The 25,196-nt window shown below is 41.5% G+C and overlaps 2 protein-coding genes and 1 non-coding gene across 3 annotated transcripts; all 3 read left to right on the plus strand.

Moving 5' to 3' along the window:
• Positions 1-7,301: 7,301 nt before the first annotated feature.
• LOC116776715 (5S ribosomal RNA) lies at positions 7,302-7,420 on the plus strand. Its single transcript, XR_004353954.2, has one exon. It is a non-coding gene; the product is annotated as a 5S ribosomal RNA (ribosomal RNA).
• Positions 7,421-7,893: 473 nt separating this feature from the next.
• On the plus strand, positions 7,894-14,063 carry LOC133319818 (wee1-like protein kinase). Its single transcript, XM_061525602.1, has 11 exons — positions 7,894-8,259; positions 10,998-11,107; positions 11,208-11,339; positions 11,413-11,501; positions 11,584-11,801; positions 11,891-12,180; positions 12,275-12,400; positions 12,586-12,713; positions 12,968-13,134; positions 13,242-13,346; positions 13,432-14,063. Exons 1-11 carry the CDS (start codon positions 8,012-8,014, stop codon positions 13,463-13,465), a joined length of 1,647 nt encoding a protein of 548 aa, XP_061381586.1. The 5' UTR covers positions 7,894-8,011; the 3' UTR covers positions 13,466-14,063.
• A 1,107-nt stretch (positions 14,064-15,170) lies between these two features.
• LOC116776710 (SID1 transmembrane family member 1-like) lies at positions 15,171-24,537 on the plus strand. Its single transcript, XM_061525599.1, is given in 21 exon segments — positions 15,171-15,362; positions 18,276-18,325; positions 18,328-18,344; positions 18,466-18,532; positions 18,535-18,561; positions 18,643-18,765; positions 19,590-19,990; positions 20,064-20,147; positions 20,399-20,556; positions 20,632-20,762; positions 20,970-21,086; positions 21,482-21,587; positions 21,786-21,897; positions 21,974-22,150; positions 22,221-22,341; positions 22,541-22,663; positions 22,935-23,051; positions 23,382-23,508; positions 23,652-23,777; positions 23,851-23,929; positions 24,004-24,537. Coding segments are annotated over 21 exon segments (2,541 nt in total). The 5' UTR covers positions 15,171-15,261; the 3' UTR covers positions 24,181-24,537.
• Positions 24,538-25,196: the final 659 nt, after the last annotated feature.

Raw genomic sequence — 25,196 nt, forward strand, 5'->3', positions numbered from 1 at the left:
AGCTTCGTTTACTACATTTTTATACACAACTCATTTGTCACCGTAGTATCCGTGTCGGTGGTGGGGGTAGGAGGGGGGGGGGGGCGAGGCGTTAAGTATAAATAGGAAGGTGAGACACGTCACGGACAGAGAGTCATTATTTATATGTTTAGAGCCACGTGCGGTCACGCCTCGCCTTACACACCGTAATAATAATATTTATCGTTCGCAAAACGAAAGGAACGACACAATGCTGTGGAATAAAACAGAAAAAAATGTATTGTTTTTGTAATAATCGTTTTCTAGTCTACAATCTCCATCACAGATCTGATGAAACTGTGTAAATACATATATATGGAAGTTAAATTAATTTTCACATCGGTTTCAATGTTCTGCCGTCAACTTTCTTTCTAAGCAACATTATGTGTATTTTATTTATAAACGCTCTCATCAATTACACTTTTAAAGGCAAAAGTTATTTTTTTTTACGATATCATCCGAAATAATAGTTGACTTACATACAGTCCCAGTCCTCGACAGTCCTAAACTCGACAGTCTCAACACATCGACTTATATTAAAAGCAATAACAGAATGTTGTTTGAGATTCAATGAACATAATAAAATAACTCCACGGATCGATGACGGGCAGATGACGACACGTCTCCGACACGACACACGACACGCTCCGACCTTTGATGTTGGATTAACGGAGGGTTAAGCAGATTACAACGGTTCAGATTTATTTAATAACATCAATAATAAACATATGTATTAGACGAGTATAATTAAAAAATAATATTTGAGTGCGCACACGACAATATATATATTATATAAATTAATGTATAGAGATAGAAGGTCTGCAAAACAAATTGGTCGAAACTTAGCAATATAAAGCAAACAATCATATCCAAGAAGCAAGTCTGTGTAATCCGTGTTATACGGGAATCCTAAACAAAGAGAAAACATTTGAGACCAGATCCCATTATAAAAACCAATAAAATAAACATGTCCGTGACAAACAACTTAACGGAGAGGCAATACTGGAGAGGTCGCGTGGCCGGCGCGTGGCCATCCAGACATATGGTGCCACCAGCCACCACCAGCAGTCACCACCCATCACCATCACACGCTTATATACATACAGAGATTAAAGGAATCAGAATCGAGCAACTACGCCATGACAGCTCACGTCATTCATTACGCCGAGTCGATTAACAACTAATTAATATTATGAGAAGAATATAACGCGACACAAGTCTCTGTTTCAGAACTCAGATGTATTTAATAATTACTGAAGCGTCACCGACGACGCAATGTAATAATTATTTGTCTTCTTAAATATCATCGATATATGGAAGTGTATTGACGCGACAAGTTCATTGTTCATTGTATTCTTAAAGTTGTAATAAATCTTTGTAATAATATCGCTAGCTTTCAGTTGAATAGCGCTTTGTCATCGACAATAAATATTTAAAGGGTTTGATGTCGATTTGTTAACGATATAAACAACATTACGACAAAATGATGCCGTCCGCTGTGGCGTCGTAAGTAACGTTTAGAATCATATCGATGATATTATAAAAGATTGACGCTCGATTAGTTGATGCGCTGATTAATATTACACATAAATTATAGGACCAATTTTAAAGGATCGCTGGGGAAGGGTTTTGTGATGTGCTTCTGAGCGATCGACTGGCATTGTGAATGTGAAATGTACCTGTTCGAGTTAGACTTTTGTTGTACTCGAAAAAAATACACACCACGAATGCGCATTGAAATACTAATTTAGGAGCTCCCAGTGTCATATCCTCCATGAAAAAAACTAGCTTTCCAAGACTAAACAGCAAGTGTTCTCATGTATAAAATTGTACATATAACTTATTAAAATGAAGTTAAATGGCCAGCGAAAAGTTAAATGAACACAAACATAACAACGTTCACAGAAAATAAAAAACAATATTGGCTGTTCACTGTATTCGCATTCAAAAAGGCAACAATACGTCAGCTGTCTCGAGCGGCCCGCGCCCTCCTCCATCCCCCTTCACCCCCCGTCGCCCCCTCACCTTACACGTTTGTACGCGGCTTTTTCAAATTTCAAACGTTTTCCCAAAAGTAACGAGGAAATTGAATTTAGACATAGTTTATATATTGATCCCTGGGTTATTGTTAGACTTCATGTGGGAAATGTATTTTACTTTATCTTTAATTTAATACAATAACAGTTTACAACAGGCTGAATGTTGTCAGTTGTTACATTAGAACAGTACTATAATATATAATTTAAGTGACAATAGAAGTATTCAAATTAACAGTCATAGGAATTATATGTAGCGGAAAAAATGCTCTGGAACCAGTTTAGGACGAGGGACAGAACGCGTCCATACAAACATATTTTATATTAAATTAGAAATGGTTATAGTTACAAATGAATCAAAACATTATTGCGTACTGTCGTAATCTGTTCGGTTCGGTTCGGTTTAGTTTTTTTAATAACTTTCTTTTTTTCCATAACCCTAATAAAATAATAATGAATGCAAGTGAAATAAATCGTATAATTATAAACATGATATGACATGTTTGCCTAACTAAGTTACACATGTTTCGTTACGTTGAACGTCACGTCACGAAACGTGAATAACTCTAGTTTTACAAACAACACAACATAACTTCAGCTAAACATCAATTTGTAAACATTAACATTCAACCTCATTCGAGTCAATCGTGGCGTGAAAATGTTACATTATTTATGGTCTGCATCTGAAGGATTAAAAAAACATCATTAATAAAAGACGTTCCATTTTCAAAACGTCGATAAATTATCTGACAATTGAATTCCCGCGTTTTTTAATGTCAAATTAGCCCGCCGTTTGCGCGAATGTGAACTGTCATTGTTCTTTTTTTTTCGGTGCTCGTTCGCGCGAAGCTTGCGTTTTAATAAGAAGGGGTGAGTTTAAATGTGATGTTTGAGTGCACTAAATGGTTAGGTTTTGTTAACTTGTTTTGAGATTTGTAATTTTTAAACTCTTACGGAATACGAATTCTTCACACCGCTGTTTTAATGTGACAGATTTGTCTAGAAACGATCAGTTTGAATTAAGACGTTCTAAAGATAAAAGTATGGAATAGTATAGATTTTGAAATAAAGTATATCTTTTTTGTAATTAAACAAAAGGAATAATAATATTGCTGTATTGCTTTATTATTAAAATGACACGTAACTGTTGCGACATTATATATTATTGAAAACTTAAGAAAAAAACTGAAATAACAAATGATTTTATAATTAGAGTTACATGGGAGGAGAACGCTTGTCCTCTAATGTTGGTAAGAGATATTCGTTTAGAAAACGATTAAAGTCAAACTATTGTTAACATTATACAAGTATGTAATAAATATTTGTAATTTAATTGTATATAATATCCACGGTGACCGTTAATATTTTTATTTTTAACAGCATCTTTTAATAGTTTTTATTTAATGCTTGTAACTTTTAGTGTGTTGCTTTTTTGGTACTTATTACGCGAAAATCACTCAGTCAGTTTAAATCCTGTGTGGTCGTTTTTTTGCGAAAATCCCTCAAAGAATGCAGAACGGATTGAAGTGTTTTTGATGTGGGAACGAATTTGTTGCGAGATGGGTGGCCTGGCTGTTATAAGTATATTAATAAAAAGAAATCTATTTTAAGGTCTAATTTCATTGTCAAAGAAATTGATTTTTTAAATTATAAAAAATATTTTATCATTGAAAGTAACAAAAAACGTTTAAACTATGAATTACTCATCATTGATTATTCATCATTGATTCAATAAAAAAATACGTAATTGTCAGATTGTGTATCTAAGAAAATAATTAGGGTATTTTTGAATAACTGTTTTATTTAAAATAAAAAGAATAATATCAACGAAATCTTCTATTAAATCAATTTAAACAAATAGCAAAGAAAATACATGATGTTTTTTCATGATCTAGAGAAGTTCACAGTAAGCTTGCCTATAAATGAGTTTGATATAATATTTAACTACACTAACAGTGTTTTGGTGAATTTTGAAAGAAGACGAAATATATATTGTCCAATTACAATCATCTGAATGTCTTTATTGACGTAAAAAATATATGTCAAAGGTGACATTTAAAAATGGTTTCGTTTTGTAAAGAGTATCACATAATGAATTTAATTGAGGTGAAATAAACCGTAATGTAATAATTAACAATAATCTGAGGCACGGCGGGCGGGCTGCGGGCGGCGGGCGGGCGGCGTGTGGAGTGTGTCGTTGGTAACGAGTACATTAATAGTTATGTTTAAAACATTGTACAAACCACGTCACAGGCGACACGACGCGGAGCGAGAAATCTGGAGACGGTATAGCGTACTCCTGACTATATAACTATCACCACATCGTTAACAATATTTTCCAACTATCGCATGTTGCGTTACAGCACTCACTGGAGTGGGGGTAAATGGAAATTTTATACATGAATTGTATCAATAAAAACCTTATTATTAGTATTCTGTGTTCTAATATGGAGCTGAAATTTATGTGAAATTGCATATGTTTTCTGCTATTTGTGTTTTTTTTATATTAAAAATGTTTGTTATATTTCTCAAAAACAATTTTCACACATACAAGATACAATACAATAGCTTTTGTCGTCTTCGACTTCGCCATGACGTTCCGATATAATCAGACATGTGAGCTTAATACAATAGATATTTTAATGATCCGTCAGCGCCCTCTGTCGTCTCTGTCGCGGTACTATATACAGTATGCAACTGTAATTATTTGTTTGTGTAAATTACAATAAATGATTAGATTATACATAGCCTATATATTATAATAATTATTACTATTTTATCAGTAGTGGATAGTCGGCCCTGGCCCGTCTAGTGACAAATAGTGATGAGGCCTTGGATAATAAACAAACGACTCGAACGCAGACGGAAGAACTGTTCCAACGATTGTTGCTGGACGAGGGACGAAGAGAACCAATTCGTTAGGAAATGAGGAAGACTTACAATTAGTTCAGACTGGATGAGCGTCTGGTCGTCTGGAGGTGAAGAGTGGTCGAGGAAACACCAGAGACATAGAACCGAGACGAGAACATCCGGGGTGTTGAAGTCACTACGAATATAAAGACACCCTCAGCCGAGGATGTCGCCGATACAGTCCACTGTCCAACTTGCAGCACAGGAAACATTCATCATAATTATAGTTGTGGTTCACACTAAACGGCAACAGACCCCCGCTTTATAACCAAATGTATCATCTCTTAATGTATGGTAGTTATCTGATACAACACCTCGTCCGATGTTCCGACATCCGCACTCGCTGTAGTGAATGTAAACACGACACAGGCGCGGACTGGGCGCGCGAGAATACTCGGACATGAAGAAAAACCTCCGGACTCCTCGCCCAGACCCGGGACTATACTCAGACCGAAATGCATGATGTATTAAAACAGGAGATTTGTCAGCCAACCGTCAGCGACATGCATAGTGTGCGTCACGCGACTGCGTACACTGTACTGCTATAAATTATGTTGTGTGTTGTTGTCGCATATTACCTCCAGTAAAGTTTCATCATTATCGAGACATCCTCAGGAACTCCGAACTAGTCCCTTACAACCCCAGTACTCAGCCCCGAGTCCGGCCCTGGCGCCGTCACTGATACATCCGTTATTTCACTCGATAACTCATTTACTTTACGTTTATATAAAACTTTACAGGATTTTTATTAATTATAAGGTTTTCTTGTTCTCAGTATATAACTTAGGGTCCCCATTACATCACCTCCATTGGTGAACCGTCCTAAAGAATTTAGTGACATATAATATACTTAGCTAATTAGTATTGATACGAGGGATTACAAAATATAAGGTAATTTAAAAGCACAGCCTCTTATATAACGTGAGGTGTGCGTGTGTGTGTGTGTATGTGCGTGTGTGTGTTAGTGGGTGTCAAGTTGCTCGATCATAATAATGGAACAAATAGTGATATTATTTTGTTACAAACTAAAACACAAACAGTCCGTGAGACGAGACACGTGGCCGCGTGTTGACCGACGCACTTACTGCGTCCTCTGAGATCAGCTTACACGAGAGAGATGACTAACATACTTAAACAATACACATGTAGGTACAAACGGACGTAGCTTCGTGATACATGTACAGGAGACAGCTCAGCATCAGCTCCTACAAAATAATAATAAGAAACTCGTGACGGAGGATGAAGGAGGAGCAAGGACGGAAACACCGCAGCAGGAGGTTTGAAGATCCGAGGAGTCGACGAGAAGCAGGGGAACAATGTACAGGGAAGGAAAAATAACGAGGATGGATGGAACTAAAAAACTAACTTAAAATTCAAAATGTTATCGGAGGCGTGCGGCTGACCGGCGGACCCCCGACCCCTCAGCCCCCGGGGCCCGCGGGTAGCGGGGGCCCGGGAAGCCCGGAGTCCGAGGCCCGAGGCCACGTCAATCAGTTCGAACGGCTCGCTAATTGTTTCTGTTGCGGATGGGAGCCGTTTTGTTTTTGCTGTGAATGTTCTGGCGTTTTGAAATTTGTTTACGATTTCTCCCGAAACGGCGGATTGCTCTTTTTATTATAATTATTTCGATACCTTTTACGATGTTTTAAAAAACTTTCATACTAGTGACGACTCATGAGAAGCTCCGGGGGGGCTTCATATTTATATTATGACTTGACGAATAAACTTTTTGTTCTATAAATACTTTTCTTCAATGGAAAAAAAATAAAAATGGTTCCAGCTACAGCATAAATGCTATTATGTTTCCTCGAGACAGGATCTATTGGGGAAATATGAATTAAAATTAAAAATAAATTTCATTTTCCTTTAAAAGTTTGTACTGTGAGAGGAATATTTGTTTATGTAAATAAAATTATATCAACTTGTAGCGACATCTGTTGTCAAGTGGACTAAAAATGTCCATCTTGTGTTCAATAGCTGCACCAGTACCTTAAATTATAATATATGTAGGCTACTGAGAAATAATATTCAATACTGCATACAGATGGCGCAGTAGCAAACCTAGATCAATTCATTTTAACAATTGTCACAAAATAATATAGAACAAATATATTTTAGTCATATTTTAAATTAAATCATTAATATAGTTGACAAATATCATTATAAAAGTGTCTTTATATTAGTAAATATTTTCACTGCTGATAAAAATGTTAACTACAAAATAATTTTCAATTTATTCGAATATAATATATATATATACATAAAGATAATGTCATAATGAGTAATAGTTTGTAAAACATGTATTGCAATATAATCACAAATTTTCTTAATTATTTAGCCAACGTCCATACCACGTTGAATACACCGGTTCTCGTCCGATCACTGAAGTTAAGCAACGTCGGGCGCGGTCAGTACTTGGATGGGTGACCGCCTGGGAACACCGCGTGATGTTGGCTTTTTGCTAATTTAATTTAAATTCTTTTTGGGTTTAGGAAAAACTGTCTGGAAAATATGAGCTAAGTGAAAGATTCCGGGTACAGAATTTATATTTTTTTTGTGGTAAACTTGATGAGAAGAAACATTCAAAACGTTATCTGTTTATTATGAGAACTTGTTTAATTTTCATATATATACTATATAATATATACCATATTACTACGTATGAAGTTTTCTATAACTTCCTTCTAGTCGCATCCTAAAAGTTATAGAAAACTTCATTATAGTTGCATCCTAAAATATTAAAATTTTTGAGACAATTACTTTGACAATTTTTTTTTTAATAGTTAAATTTGAACGCATCCATAAGCTAGCCAATTGCCATTTAATATACTACTTCGTTATTTAAAAAACTAACTTCAGCCAATGGCAATCCACAATTTATATTACCGGTCAAATACTATTCTATGATTGGTCGATCAATCGTACTAGTTCTATGCGTCATCCGCCATAACGTTGGAATTTGTGAAAGTGAGCTTTGTCAGCTTTGTTAAAATAAATCGAAGTATTTATTATTTTGTTTCTGTGAATATTTTAATGTGTAATTAAACATGAGTGAGTGGTACAGGATGAAAAACGGCTTCAATAGCAAACTTAACTCTTCCGAAATATCGGTGGAGACTTCGTGTGATATATCAGACTCTTTCAACATATTTTCTGATAATTTGAGCCCCATACCGGCTGCAATAGTGCCAAGGAAGTTGGATTTTAGTTCTGTGGACGATGATGAGTGTATTCGGAACACATCACCGACTACAGCCTCCCTCAGTCCACCATATAAGAGAGTCAGGGCATTAAAGTAAGTACCCTTCCGAAGTCTCTAACAGTCGAGCCATAAACACCACGTATGGACTTGATAGATTCCATATAAACTAATGTAAAGCTCTTCAACTTGATATAACAACATCTTTGTATGTTGTTTACGACAGGTGTGTACATGACAATGGGAAAGTAAAATACTTGCAGTTATAAAACAACTTGGAATAATTAACAACTTATTGGTTACCTAATCATTTTCACAAATTCATTTAAGTTTATAGTAATTTTGGTCCATCCATAGTCTCGTTTTCACACAAGCATTAATTATCTTTTGTATGTATTGTTTTGCAAAGCTCTACGAAGCTTAGGAAAAATCTGGAATCTTTTGAATGTAGAGCGGCTAAAATTCATATCATTCAATCTTTGTAATTTTTATGCATTTGAGCCTTTGTAATATCTTAAAAGAGAAAAACACTAAGACAAGTATATGTCAAGTTTAAAAATAAGAATAATTAGTGACATATTGAATGAATCGCAGATGTTTGTAACATTATCAGGGTAGGTTACAATAATATTAAACATTTAAGTTAGTACGTGCACACAGTTCATATCCTCATTAGGATGGAGTATTGTTTGAACAAGTATTCATTATAATAGTTTGTTCTTACATAAGGCTCCTTTTTTGATAATTAAAAAACATAAGTTGGCCATATAAAGAAATAGATTTTGTAAAAATTTAACAAAACACCCTGTATAAATATTTTACATATACTATTACAATGATTTGTATGTTTATTCTTTAATTTAAATTATTTGAAACTTCAAATATCCTTATCAAGTCTTTATAATTTTAAATTTCCATGTTCATGAGTTGCATCCTTTCTAATCATGTTTGATCACGTTTGAACATGTCCTTGAGTCTGCATAATGGTTGCCACTAACCAGTTTTGCTACATCTAATATTGTGTGTGAGTTCAGAATACGTTTTGAAACATCACAACCCTATATACAGGGTTAAATGTTAAAAAATGTAATACTTAGATGTTTCTTTACATTATAATATGTGAAGATTGATGTAGACTTGCCTCATTAGTACTTTAACCATCTTTTATAATATAGTTGTAAGTTCCATTGACAGAACTACACATTCAGTAGCTGGATGTGTTATATGTATTAAAAAATTAAATAAGAGACTCGGCTACACATGGAACATGGGTTGATGACAAACTGAATGGAATCATATATATATATATAATGTGTGAATGACATCTAAGTTCACCAAATATGATGATGAAATAGCTAAAGAAACAAAATAATTGGTCTCTGGTTGGATCAGCTCGCTGTACTCTATATGCATCAGTAAATAATAATATAGAGAGCATTTTGTTGCCAACATTATTATATATTATGTAAACATGTAAATGTTTCGGTGTCCATACTGTTCTAGCTGCTAGTCTGTGAATATTATTGTCTACTGATTGTTTGCCCTCATATCGTCTGTCTCTCGGTGAATGTATTGTTAGTCGATCACAAACTTCTTATCACTGGTCTCAAACATTACTTTCAAATAATTTTTTCCTAATATACATTTTTCTTCCTCCATTTAAAGACAATTCTCAATAAATCTGTGAGTATTGTTATGTAAGAGAACATGGTACATATATATTAGTCTTTTTTGTATCATGACTTGATCAGTGTTGGCGGAAACACATTCCTTCTCCTACATTTAAAAAGTATTTTTTATTTTATTAAAGTTAACTCCACATTTATTGTCTGTGTTTGTCACGGTTCACTAACAGGATTCAAGTAAATACCACAAATAATAACAACATACATCATCAAGGCACTCTGTTCACAAAACAAGACATGCATCTGATGTGTGACAATGTTTTTGCAATATTTTCTCAACAAAGGAGATGGTTTTTTTTGCATTTCGGTTGAAATCAGTTATAGTACAGTTATCAACAAAACATATGATCCAACAGCTGACATCTGCTGAACAAAAAAATATATGCACCTTGACACAGAGAACGTTAGGTGTGAGGTAGACAAAACCTTCCGCGGTGCTCATAGAGCATGTTTTGCAACGACGTCGACGATTACTCGCAGAGATACAATTTTTTTTGTCATTTTTCGTAATGTTACGAAAAGAAAACACAACAACATCACAGAAACTAAATTGGTTTATATGAACACCTTGTGATCTCGTCCGCCCGGCATCACGGTTGCTGCAAAGTACCCGAAACGTCGGAAGTGTGTGGTTTTTTAAATTTATAAAATACCGGATTACTATCCGTAAATATTCATTTTATTTAAATGAATACTCGCGAAAGTCTTAGACCTCATTACCTTGTGATTTGTTTATTAGAGATACATATATGAGTTAATCATTGTCGGATCACACTGCCGCCGCGTCTGTTCTTCTCGACACGCTTATTTACATGACACTGATCTCTAAGAAGTTTTTATGTTCTCGGCCGTCCTTTGTGTCCGTCAGGTGTGTGTCGATCCGTCCATGTGTAGTCTCTGTGAGTAATGTCTTAAGATCTATATTTCTTTGAAACACGTTCAGGTGTGTTCAGACTTGTACCTGTGTGAGTTTGTGTCTCGCAAGTGTATCCGTAGCGTCTTGCAAGTGTGCGTGTTCGGGGAGTTTGTCGGGTACAGTAGAAGAGGCTTGATAAATGTATCTTCTTTTTTGTAACACCACGAGCATAACAATAGTTGTGTCGTTTGTTTGTAATATTGTTATATATATACATATTATTTTTTCTACAGATTGTTCGACAGTCCGCACACACCCAAAACCCTCCTGGAGAAGTGTTCTACGCCCTCACATCACACTTCCAGGATCAGACTGTTCCCACCCAAAGTTACTGCACCTAACGGTAAGCTCGTCTCAAGATACTTCATACGCTACGACGTTTACTTCGCGCCTAGTGTAACGCACGACAAACATTCACATATATAATATAAACACATACGCAGGTATGTCGGGCTCCAGCCATCACCTCCACCCGCCGTCGGACGAGGACTCCGCCCTCGGGAGTCTGCCCCCCGACGACGACGACTGTCGCAGGAGGAGACCCCTCGCCAACATTAACCCCTTCACGCCTGACGGTAACACACACCGGCCTATGACATATATCAAGTGTTTGTTGACTTGTTGTAACGCGATGCTGGTTGTTAACAGGTCAAGCGCTGAATAAGAAGAAGAGGGCGCTGTCCAAGACACCCACGCTGGGGGAGAGCACGCCCGAGAAGCCCGCCAAGAGACTAAGGGTGAGGATCCCTATAAACCGTGTGACACATGACCACACTATATAACGATGTCATACTAATGTGTTTATTGACCGTCGGCCAGGAGTCCAACATCTCCCGGTACAACGTGGAGTTCATGGAGCTGGGAGTGATCGGCTCGGGACAGTTCGGGCGGGTGGCGCGCGCTCTCAACAGGCTGGACGGCTGTGTGTACGCGCTCAAGAGGAGTCTCCGCCCCGTTGCGGGCTCGGCGGCCGAGAGGGCCGCGCTCAACGAGGTGTACGCACACGCCGCGCTCGGCAAACACGAGCATCTAGTGAGGTACACACGACACGCGACACACACACACACATACACACACACGGACGAGGAAGCTCGGCACAGAGATGTATACTGGGATTCCTGTACAGATACTACTCGGCGTGGGCGGAGGACGACCACATGATCATACAGAATGAGTACTGCGACGGAGGCTCGCTGCAGCAGAAGATGGAGGCCGGGCCGCTGCCGGAGAGCGAGCTGCTGCTCATCCTGGCGCACGTGGCGGACGGCCTGGCCTACATACACTCGCAGCAGCTCGTGCACATGGACGTCAAGCCTGGGAACATCTTCATCTGCACCGACAACGCCGCGGCCGTCGACTCCGACGACGGCTACGACGACGACGACCTGCCGCCCGCCACGCACAAGTATAAGATAGGTCAGTGGGTTGCAGACACAGGCACGACACTCCGACTGAGTTAACGATATTCTGTGGACGGTATAGAGCTGACGCTGCATGTAACCTGTTCCAGGTGACCTGGGCCACGTGACCTGCATCTCCTCGCCCTCGGTGGAGGAGGGCGACTGCCGCTACCTGCCCAAGGAGGTGCTGCAGGAGGACTTCACGCATCTCACCAAGGCTGATATATTCGCGTTCGGTGAGATACACGACGTACTACTCAGATATACGAACTAACATACAAGATACGGCTATATAGACACTGTCAGAGGACGTCTCGGATAGATAGTGGGTACAAGGGTTTCGATAACGTCAGTGTCTCAGCTGTGATTCCCGACTGGACAAATATATGTACTATAATAATATATTTAATTGTCTGTGTAGGTCTGACGTTGTTCGAGGCTGGCGGCGGCGGTCCCCTGCCCAAGAACGGTCCCCAGTGGCACGCCTACAGAGACGGACACCTGCCGGGGCTGCCGCAACTCTCCAGGGAGTTCAACCAGCTGCTCAAGGTTGGTGCACGACACGACACGATACGAGCGTTAAACGACACAACATAACGTGCTGAGACAGGGAAACGGTTATTAATCAGGGAAATGAGTTGAAATGTTAAAGAGATGATGAAGTTTCGAGTTAGTAGACGAGGTGAGATCACCTGAGATGAGATGAGTTAACTGTAGAGTGAAAACTAAACATGAGACGAACTGGATTCAGTCAGCCCGGGAGCCTGTGTTAGAGATGACACTAAAGTTTATATCACCCACAGAAAATGGTGGACCCCGACCCCAGCCAGCGACCCTCGGCGGCCAGGCTCAGGAGACACGCGCTGCTCCACCCGGCGGGGAACAAGAGTAAGGCTCAGCTCAGGAGGGAGCTGGCGGCGGCGCGGCTCAAGAACGAACTGCTCACCAGGAAGCTACAGGAGGCGGCCAGGTGAGGCTGACGACACGTCTTGAATATTAATGAACGAGAAGGAATCTGAAGACAACCTCGTCTCGCTGTATGTGCTGAAGTACTGTATGTATTGCGTGTCGTTTCAGGTGTATCAAGTCCCTGACGCCCGGACTGTGCGGCGAGACCTCGCGGCCGCGCACACGAGCCGCCAGGAGGTCCGACGAGACGAGGCAGGACAGGAGGACGAACATGTATGGCGTAATATATATGAACTGATAGATAGAGATGGCAGCTAGGAAGTAACTTTACTTAATATATATGGAATGTCTGTTACAGAGCAACGAAACAGATATCAAGACACAAAAAGTAAAGAGACGAACATCCGGAATATAAGAAGAGGCAGGAGATGGTGATGAGAGATGTATCATAAGAATCAGAACTATAAGGAACGCGGAGATGACTTTTGGATCTCCAACTGACTGTTAGGTTCAGTCAGGACTAAACACTCGGCCCCTGACTGTAAGGAGTGAGCCGCGTGAGCCGCGTGAGCCGCCCGCGAGAGATAACTTGTAAGCTTCCATTGTACCGTTGTGATCCGTAGCGCTAAGTCCTAGGTGTAACTACGATAACTTATTGTATGCAGCTTGTACGAATATTAAGAGTAGAATAGAAATGTATTTATTGATAGTTGTTACACACACATATATATATATATATATACACGCGACCCTATTGTCCATTAGTGAGGTCGTGTGTAGCGGACGCGATGAGCTGAGGCCTCCCACGAGTGACCCTGACGAGGCTCATGGCGAGGTGACGCGAATCCTTAAACATAAGCTTCCATTTATTATTGTAAATTTGTTAATTCATAGCAGCGGACGCGGCGCGAGTCGTGTGCGAGACTCGCCGCACGTTAATTATTAAGTTTATATTCTTGTTTCCTGTGACTGTGCCTTGTAATGTATATCTAGTAAGTAGACGGTTCGCTGCCGAGTCGTGTAGCGTGAGCGAGGTCGCCGACCCGCCGAACGCGTAAGAATTAATAAGAGTATGTACACCAGTTGATGTGAGACGATTAGTCAAATATTCTGTATCCCTCCGATCATTGACCGCTCCCTATGTTAAGATGGAAGGGTCCCCGAGCGGCCCGGGGCCCTTGTTCTGTTAGCGTTGTAATATTTATGACCACCTGGTGGTCTCTAGGTGTATGGATGGATCTCAATTATATATCTAACCCGGTGTGTCTGTCTGTGAGGTCGCTCTGCCACCCGTCATATGTGATGCCCTCACATTGTAATGTATCAAATCCCCCTGTATGTGCTATGTGTGTATCCTGAAATCAAGACTAGTTTAGAAACACTGTTATTGTTTTGTATTAAATTTGTATAATTTCCCATTATCGGCCAAATAAGTTTAGATTTGACCAAAGCGAGGTGTGAGCTGTGAATGTGTAAATGATTTATGTAATTAATAAATAAACGCGCTTGTTTCGATTAGAAGGATGTTTTATTTTATTACGTGCAGATCTACGGAGCGACTGGCAGCTGTTCCAGAGGTTGGGGAAGGTTGAGCACAAAGTACATGTAGTGTTTTATTATCTTGAGGTCATGGAAAATATTAAAAACCTTCTGCTATACACTAATGAGACTCTGACCTTTCATTTAGTATATGAAGAGAAGACTCGAATACACGATGAAGAATAGACATTTTTTTTGTAAGAATATTAAGGTTGTCTCGATTGATCCTATTGTAAGGCTTCACGTTAGTTTCTCATTTTGCATATTAATACCAGTCAATGTGCTCTCAAAACAATAAAATGGTCACGGATAATACGAAATAGTATCAAAATATAATAACATAATCAGCAATGAATTCTTAAAATATATAAAATAATAATTGTCGTTAACATTTGTCGTTGGCATTTTTGGCAACATTTAAGTTAGGTGTAAGAAAAATGTATAATGAGAAATAACATCGGCAAAATTAATATGTTATTTCTTATTCAACCGTCAACGATTACCGCGTAAATAGAAAAAGTAAACGTCAACGATGTTCTGTCACTGTCAAATGTCAAATAGTCTCAACAGTATTACTAAACAAATGGTGTTGTATATATAATATCATTATCAAAGTAAATTAAATGATAAATTTATAAAGAGTGCTACGATGGAAGGGTCTCGGTGTTTGATCTTCACTATATTAATTTATATAAATCAATGTTTCGGACAAAATAAGAACAACGGGATAACATTTTATTATAACAATAAGTAAGTACAAGAATCGATTTATCATTTACTTCTATTTTGGATAACGCTCGTTTAAAAAGCAGTTCAATGTGCCAATTATTCTAGTCAATATTTTATTTCATTTCCATTACTATTTCCTTTCGAATATTTGTTGTTATATTGTTTTCTTATGACATTTTTACGTCAAAATATTTCCTGTATAATGTTATAGGTTTACACTTCTTATCAGAAAAAAAAAAAAATTATGAAGTATACAGCCTAGTATAATAATATACAGCCTACAGCACAGTGCTGTAATTGTCTCTACCATTGATAACACACACTGCACCAGGGAAACCATTTCCTGATGTATTTTAATCTTCAATGTCTATTGCTTATAGTAATTTACATTTCAATACTGCTCTCTAAATTCCTAAAAATGTATATTTCTATTTTGTCCAGTACAAAGTTTAAAGTGAATTCTGTCATATTAAATCTGTAACAGACAGCGAGAGAGCTTTCACAGTTTATACGACCTTTCTGTTGTTTTGTTTGTTAAATATTTCATAACATATACTGGTTACTCCAACTTTTAAAAGCTACCGGAACATTTAGATCCCATCTTATTCAAACATACACCTTTCATTTTGTTTATTAAAATTTTATTTATTTCTCAAACTATATGTTACTAACAACTTTTTCAATATCTGTGAGGTGTGTCTTGTCTCTCTTATTGCATTCATTATCCAAGAGATCTGTTTCGGCCAAATATTAATATTCAAAATGTTTTCAATTTCATTAAACTCGACACACAAAGTTTTCTAACAAAAAGTTATTAGAATTGTTTGTTTATGTCCAACTAAATGCTATAATTTTTATATTCAAGATAATGTGGTTCAATATTCCCATTTGACGGTCATTGCTATTTTAATATGATATGAAAATAATGACATTGTCTTTGATGTTAAAAACAACAACAACCATTCTATTCTATTTGTAACACTTTCCTTCAAGTATTTTCCTCTTTCCTGTTATATTTATTCAACACGTGGGGTTTTCTTGGTCTCATTATAATTTTTCTATTTTAGAAATTAACAAAAATAATAATGAGTGTTTGCGGACATTTTTAAAATGTTTTTATTCCCATCAACTTTAAGTAACACATTGTGAGCATGTCCACGGTTGAGTGTCTACATGTGTTGAACATAACATGAAATTTCGTTTTCCGTTTCTGTTTCTCTCTCTCTCTCTCTTCCTCCCTCTCTCTTTTTCTTTTAGTTATTGGCGTCTCCTTATAGATTTCGTCAATGTTATATCTCAATATTCTACTGAACTATGTAAAGACGAATTTGTGAATAAACAAGGTCGCGACTAGAGACTAAGAACTTTGACACTGCTGAGATCGATCACCTGGATCGATTGTCGATCGATCGTTGACGATCGTGATCGATCGTTGTAATGGGGTGAATTTTCGTTTTTTCTTTGACTTCATTATCGTTCTTTGTTCTATTGGCTTTGATAGCGACACTAGCTGAGATTGTTGATAGGTTTGAGACCTCCCCTGATATTCGGGACATTGAAGGGAGAATAGCACGGGAGATGTGAAAATATGAATACAAATTGTAATAGGAAAAAAGCACAGACAAAGACAAACTGTTCCAAACCTTTGTCGTGCACACGAGGAAGAAAGAAGCGTGTAACGTCACCCGAATGCGAGGAAAGTCTACCACGCAGGATGAAGACTCGCGGGCGTCTGCTTGTACGATGGTTGGATGCAGAAATAGAAGTGTATCAAATAGAATACTGAGAAGCCGGCTGCTGTCGCCTGCGGTAGACTGACTACATTGATTTCATTCAGGTCGTGGCCACCAAGAAGCCTTTATGAACAGTCTTTGCAGCACTCTTGTTTGTGTCGCTCGGCGGGTAGCGTCTTTCTTTCTTAAGAGCTCTGTAAAATCAGGAGAGAGCTCATGACGTACCATATGAGACATCCTGACATCTCGTCGAGCTATGTATAGTCTCTATTTTGCACTTAATGTCGAGGGACGTGACGATCTTTGTACACGCAACTGAGTCTAAATTGTTAGGGATTCGTGGACTATGCAAGGCGTATCAGTCGGGTTGAGGGCAGCGGTCGTCCTGAGTAAGGGTCAAGGGAGGGATGTCTGATTGAGCCGACGGCGGCGTGTCACCATTGCAGTTGCGTGGATGATACACCCGACCATACATTAGCGGTGTGCCCTTCGTGGGAAGCGGAGCGTCGCCAATTAATCACCGAAGTTGGCGCGGACCTTTCGCTGCCGGCCGTAGTCCAGGCCTGGGCGGCGGTGGTCTCTTTCTGTGAGGTTGTCATCTCGCGGAAGGAGACTGCCGAAAGGGGGAGGGAAGATGATCCCTCCTCGGCGCCGATGCGCCGACGTAGGCTGGGTCGTAGGCAGCGGGCTTATGCCGCCTAATGCCTCCCCAGTGAGAGGAGCCTGCGGATGTCGGAGGGGTAATCCGATGCCCGATGATCCAGGCAAATGGAGAGCTGCACCCCTTACGTTCTGGCAGGCAGTTCTTGGAGAAGGAAGGGGAGTGTGGGTGGGGCCCACCTCTCCTACCGAAGGCGGAGTCCCCTTTTAGGGGCTCGTGCGTAGTGAACGGATGAATGGCAGGCCGTCCCCGTTACACTAGCTTACGCACTGCGCCGAGAACGTCGAGGTGGTTTTAGTGGGTAAAAATCCCACATGCCCCGACCGGGTTCCCCCCCGGTCGGAAGTCTTTTAGAAGATCTCCCCTCGTATAAAAAGGGGTGTCTGGTGGTCGCACCAGTTATTGTGCTTTAGAATTATTGTTTGGGAGTTCCTGCAACCTTGACTTTAAACGGACTCTTTAAAGCTTAGGTCCCGGACCGTTCCCATGAAAAAGCCTCTTAAAACATGTTGTCCTTAAAATATATTATTTTAATTTCAGTTACAAATACAACGAACAATACACAGTAGAAGTCAGCAAAAACACGGAATATATATGGAGTTCGCGGGGGTGAGTGTCGGGGTGGCGGGGCGGCGGGGCGCGGGGTGTTATATAAAACAAACTTATTCTGTTTCATTTGCAAAACAACTTTTTTCAAAATCATACTTAATATACATTGTACGTGTGTAAGGATCTGGTGACGTACGACACTCCGGCTAGAGTGACGGTCGCCAGCGACTTCGCCAACCGAACGTACCCGCTTTTGTAACGGCGCGGCAACAAAAAGGTTTGCGACTTTTGTTAATGTATGAGATGCTTCTTCAAGATCTTCGGCCAATTTAACGAACTAGAGCTTGGTTTGCGTCAGGTGTGTTCTCGTGGCAGCTGCCGATGTTGGTGCAGACTCCCGACTCCTCGGAGCAGTTCACCAACATCTCCCGGACCCTCTGCCCTCACAACAACATCTTCTCCGAGGACGAGGACGCCTGCGGTGAGTCTCAGATTGTGGATAGATCGACAACTATGGCCATTGAACCCTAACGCCATATTCACCACCAGGTTGCAATTAAAACAAATAGTGTAGAATGAAAAAATCGTGGACGGGATTCAAACTTGCGACCTCCGGGGCTACGCGGTGGAGTGGCTCATCTCTCGAACCACAACGCCCTTAGAATCCATGAATTAGTGATCAAAATAAAATACTGTAACTTTTTAAATTAAAATATGAAGAATTGTAACTACAACTGACTGAGACAGCTCACTAGATCAGTCGTTAAAACGACTTGAAGGTACCCTGGAAGTCGTAGCTTGGAATCGTCGTCGGATCCAATATTTGTTCATTCTGATCGACCTCCGTATGTATATCTATAGTTATCGCGAGTATTTTTCGCCCCTCACTAACGGCTACTCAATATCGTTTCATGTCTGTCTGAGTTATATAAGTTGCCATGTGATTGTCGTGTTATGTACAGGGTGTTATTAAATGTGTGTTCGTTTGGTTCTTACGCTGTCTTAGTAAAGGGGGCCCGGACGAGGGTTTACTGCGGACCTTTGATACGTAAATAACATTTTTTAAATTAATATTTTTTTATTCCAATCGCTAGTATGTTTAGTTTATCGAGCCGGCGTTCATGTTTATTAGAAATAGAACTCACTCGAGGCTTGGCTTTTAATTTTCACATCCGAGTTGTTTCTGTATGAGTATGAGCCCATCGTTTTGTAAGTTTATTTTACATTTTTTTTTAACTTCTATATCGATACTACGCAAATTTATAATATCGATAATTCTGATATGAATATTGTCCATTGTTGAAGATGTGCCATCACTAAACATCCCGATCGTCCATCTGACGTCGTCTTCCCCCGATCCCATCAAGGTCACGATATTCGTGGAGACCGTGAAGGACTTCTTCATACAACAGAATTCGGTGACCAATCTAACGAGCACCCCGAGTCAGCCGAAATACTACTTCTATCCGTTCGACCAGGGGCCGAACAGAATGGTCGATATAGAAACGCAGAGTATCAGGAAAAAGTACATGTGCAACAAAGAGCTGGATGCGGCAGAGCAGGGCAAGCTGGAGAGATACCTCGTCAGGAGCGACTCGGACTCGCCCCCGCCGGCGCCGGGCTGGTTGTCGCGGGCGCAGAGCGTGATCGTGATGATAGAGTCGGACGACGACGTGTGCGCCGTCGTCTCCATACAGAACTTCTCGGTATGTTTTGTGTATTTCTCTATTGACTCGGTTGGCTTGTTGTTGACTCGTCTCCCGTCTGTCGTCCCTGTAGTGCCCCGTGTTCGATAACGAGCGGGACATCTTGTACGACGGCTTCTACCTCACCATGACCAGGAGGGGAGGCATCACACTCACCGTGAGTACATCCTCATATGCTACTTTAGATTTCTAAAATAGTTGTATTCTCTGGATATGCAGTGTGCATTAATGACCTTTCGATGTTTCTATAGACACCCTGTCTCTAAAATGTTATTTAAATAAGATTATTTCAATTATCGGTTTTATCTAAACTAGCCAACACTTCAGTGTTATCTTAAAGGTGTAATATAAATTGTCTGTACTTATTTTAACAACGTTCGTAATGACGGTCGTCCCGCGATCCGGCAGCAAGACTCGTTCCCGTACGGTTTCTACATCGTGTTCATAGTGAAGACGTCGGACGAGGCGTGTTACAACAACACGGCCACGCCCAAGATGGCGGCGGAGTTCGGGTGGGGGGAGACGGTCACGGCCACCGCCGACAACGGACGGGTCAAGACTTTCAGGTTTAATACCAAGAATATGCTAAGTCGAGTGTCTCTGAAATTCGCTACTTAATCCCGTGAACGGCTATGTTTCAGTTTCTCGGTGGTGCCGACGATCTCTTACTCCCAGTACCTGCTCGGCGCCGCGGCTCCTCTCGGCTTCTTCCTCTCCTTCTACGTGGCCTTCGCGGCGGCGGTCGTGTGTCAGAGGAAGAGACCAGCGCCAGGTGAGCTTCAGGGTTCAGGAACACGTGTGAGGGACCATTTCCCACTTTCTATCATGGCTCGTCTTATGTCTATCAAGATAGTCGGAACACTTTTTCCCTCCATTTATTTCTTGGCCCTCAGAAATAAAACATAGACATTCCTTAAACAAAACTTCTTAAGGAAAATGTTCTATAATGAACGACTATAGTCACCCACGCCGTCCCCAGACACGGAGCGCCTCGTGTCTCCGGCCACTCCTCACGACGAGTCGGTCGTGTCTCCGTCGTGTCGTCGTCGGGTCGTCAACGACGCCAGCTGCAGCTCGGCGGGAGACGGACCTGGAGGTGGGTCAGCAGCAAGCGGTCGCCTCGACACCAGAAAACACACCAAGTTTCTCTTTCACGATATTAGTTACCTTGGCGCGGAATGTTTAAGGCTTTTGTGAAAAAAGCAGTCATTTTGAATTCCGAAATTTTGAATTCCTCAATCCTTCCCAGCCCAGCCTCTGCTGAAATATCTTTTCAAGAACTATTTGTGTAAACATGAAAGTTTAGTTTTATGACTCCAAGAAGCTCTAAATAATGAAAAATATAAAAATAGTTACTCGTCTCCACGTACTGCGGACTGATTCTGATAAAGTTATTATTGAAGTGTGTCTCGGCGACAAACAATAAAGGAACAAAAAGTTTTCTTTATGATTTTAGCCGACTCAGATTTTTCTTCATATTATTTCAACCAGTCTGCAGCTCGTCCTCCGACACGGAGTCCGACGTGTCCGCCGTGGAGCTGAACACGGAGAAGCAGTTCAGAGTCGACGGGAGACTGTGCGTGGCGCATCTGGCGAGGTGAGAGATGAGATGAGACAGCGTGAGTAGGGGATTGGAACAGGAACGTACAGTCTATGAGTCTAGACACGAGACACTGAAGTCGTAACCGTATTTGAAGTTCCTAATATTATAATATTCCTACCTTTGGGACTGTCCTCCCCCCTCTGTGTCGCCTCTCCTGGCCGGTCTCTATGTGCCCGTCGGGTGTGTGTGCAGATGTCGGCCGCGCGTGCTGTCGTCTCGCTCGCGGATGTACCTGTGGGGCGTGCTGACGGTGGCGGTGTTCTACACGCTGCCGGTCATACAGCTGGTGGTGACGTACCAGCGGGTAATGCACCTCACATACCACATATAACAGATTGCGGCCGAGGCTGTTCACCAAGTGTGTGTTATGTCCCCTGCAGCTTCTCAACCAGTCCGGTAACCAGGACCTGTGCTACTTCAACTTCCTGTGCGCTCATCCTCTCGGCTCTCTGTCGGACTTCAACCATGTGTACTCCAACGTCGGCTACATCCTGCTGGGAGCGCTGTTCCTCTTGCAGGTCCGCAGGAGACACCTGCGAGCTGAGACGAGGGAGCAGGTGAGAGCAGCGAACGACCCGACGTACAGCCTTCAGCATGTCACGTGTTTGACCTATCGGCGTGTTTCAGACGGACGTCGGCATCCCTCAACACTGGGGCTTGCTGTACGCGCTGGGCGTGTCTCTCCTGTCCGAGGGTCTGCTGTCCGCGGCCTACCACGTGTGTCCCAACAGCATGAACTTTCAATTCGGTTAGTTTTTATATGACGGGTTCATGTTGTACCTGATGAAGAATAACACCGACAGCAGTCGGACGAAATATGTAAATGAATTAATTTGTGAATCGAAAGTAAACTAAATAAAAAAGTCCCGCATCAACCGAGAGCTCTGGCCACTCCTGTTGTCAAGGTGTTTCATTGTCCGATCCCACCCCTGGCCCTCGTGTTGCAGACACGTCGTTCATGTACGTGACGTCTGTCCTGTGCATGGTGAAGATCTACCAGTCCCGCCACGCCGACATCAACGCACGAGCTCACGCCACCTTCGGAGTGCTCGCGCTCATTATATTCATAGGTGAGGGCTCGTTTTATACGCACAGGACTCTGGGACTGACAATCTATTCGTGGCCATGCCTTGAACCTTCTCGTTAATTCATTGTGATCCACTACACACTTACCTTTTTTTTTTGGTTAAAAAAGTTATTTCGTGAGTGAAGACGGACACCTCACAAGGAAAACTGAAGCCGAAGAGGAAGTCCAACGCATGCAGCTCACGAGCTTGTGATTTGTTAGTAATATCGTCCAGGTGGTGTGTCGCGTGTTCTTCATGATCTGCTCACCTCCAGGTCTCGTGGGTGTTCTGAACGCCAACGTCTACTTCTGGGTTCTGTTCACGGTGCTGCACCTGGTGACGTGTCTCGTCCTCACCTTCCAGATATATTACTTAGGACGGTTTAAATTCGGTGAGTTCAGGCATGCTCGTTAGATATTTATTTTTTCTAAGAAAATTGGAATAAAAATAAAGAAATTTGAAAAATGTTCACAAAAATACCTTCACTATATACAGTCGTAAGTTATGAGGTCCCGTTGTTTCCTCTGAACACTATTTAAAGCATCATCTCCTGGGCGGCGTCCGGGGACACCGATATCACGAAAACATGTAACATGGACCCAAACGACTCTAATTCTGTTTTGAGCAAAAAGAATAGCAATAAATAAAACAAAGCGAGCTCCGGCTCCGCCGCGCGCCCTCGCCCTCGCCCGTGAGCTAGCTCTGTGCCTCGTGTCCGCAGACCTGTCGCTGGCGGGCCGCGGCTGCCTGGCGCTGCTGCGCGGCCGCCCGCCCGCCCCGGCTCACTGCGGCCGCGGCGTGCTGCTGCTGCTCGCCAACATCTCCAACTGGGCGGTCGCCGCTTACGGGTGCATTGATTATTCACATCATTACTGCATCACTGAGGCGCTCGAGTCTGCGCCACATTTAAAATTACGTGGCTGTTATTTTTTACTTTCTGCCTCATCTAAAGTATTGTTTAACGCATGCTTAGTATTGTGTGTGTGTCCAGCCTGTCTCAACACAGCCGCGACTTCGCGTCTCACCTGTTGCTGGTCCTCATGAGTAACCTGTTCCTGTACACTCTGTTCTACATCGTCATGAAGCTGCTGCACCGGGAGAGCATCCGCTGGTACAGGTGAGACGCACACGAGAGAGATATATACGTGACTGCAGCGGTGACAGCGTGTCTCACGGAGCATTCCTTACAGCTGGGTGTTCATCTTCCTGACGTACTCGGTGTGGTTCGGGTCCAGCTACTTCTACCTGGACCTCAGCACCAACTGGGCCGTGAGTAGTTTGTATCACTCGATGTAACCGTGATCCATCATCAGCAGAGCCTGAACGCCTGCTCGTGTCCCCAGCTGTCGCCGGCTCAGTCTCGGCGCCACAACCGCGTGTGCTCGCTGCTGCAGCTGTTCGACTCGCACGACTCCTGGCACTTCCTGTCGTCCATCGCCATGTTCTTCTCCTTCAACATGTACCTCACCATCGACGACAACCTCGCCCAGGTGCCGCGGACGGAGATCATGGTGTTCTAGACGCACAGACGGTCTCTGGTGTACTTTATACACATGACAGGTCAGGCGACTGTAACACTAACGGTTTGTGATATTTAGTCGTACTCCAACGAGTTCTGCTCCGAGCTCGTCCGTGTGTGATCACACGCGCTCCAGCTCTCTGTAGTTATAAGTCAGTTTGTGTGATTTTAATATTTCAGTGTTATTGCGTCAAGCGTGAGCGTTTGTTTTAAATATTTCCGTTGTAACAATGGAGCGTGTCGTTTTAGTCTGTCGCGTCGCTAGTCTAGACTGTCACATACTAGAAATACCAAATAGTCTAAAGAATGGTACGGAGCTGTATGAACTAGTCTTATCAATAAATTCCTTTGGATGAAAGTTGTGTTTTTTTAATGAATATTACTTTACACATGAGTGTGAAATATTTAAAAACGACCGAATACAGCCGACACTAAGCCCGTGTCGCTCGAGGAAGCCGTCTTTCTCCTGTGCTGACTCCGACGGTCGCCCTTATCCTCAGCTTCCCATCTCTTCCTTACCTCGCGCCGTCTCATCATGTCCAGTGTGAAGTCTTAGCGTTATTCTATGTATTCCGTGTCTGCTGTGGGTAGTCTTGGAAATATTGTTTATGACAGACTTCAAGGGTGAGGGTAGCAGGGTGGTGCTAAAATAAGTCTTGACTGCTTTAATAGTTGAAATGATTCTCGAGCGCAATATTTAGTTCGGAGTCTGTGATATATATTTTTTAAAGTATTGAAGTAAGTTGTTTTAAAAATGTTTCCGGCCGACCGCCTTTTCGCTCGCGCTGTCGGCCGATTCATCAGCTTTATTGAGGGATCGCAATTGTTTTGGGATGAATCTAAAAGGGCCATCGCAGCTCTATAAACACCTTAGAGTTTCCAAGAGACTTGTCATGGGGAAGTCCCATGACGACGGCGTTACCTCGCTCCCCAAAGGCAAAGATGCCCTGGAGCAGAGGCGTGCACAGAGATGTAGGGTAGGCTAAGCAGAATATACTTCAAAAAAATAACAATTTT

This window comes from Danaus plexippus, chromosome 30 (assembly GCF_018135715.1).
Source record: "Danaus plexippus chromosome 30, MEX_DaPlex, whole genome shotgun sequence".
NCBI lineage: Eukaryota > Metazoa > Arthropoda > Insecta > Lepidoptera > Nymphalidae > Danaus > Danaus plexippus.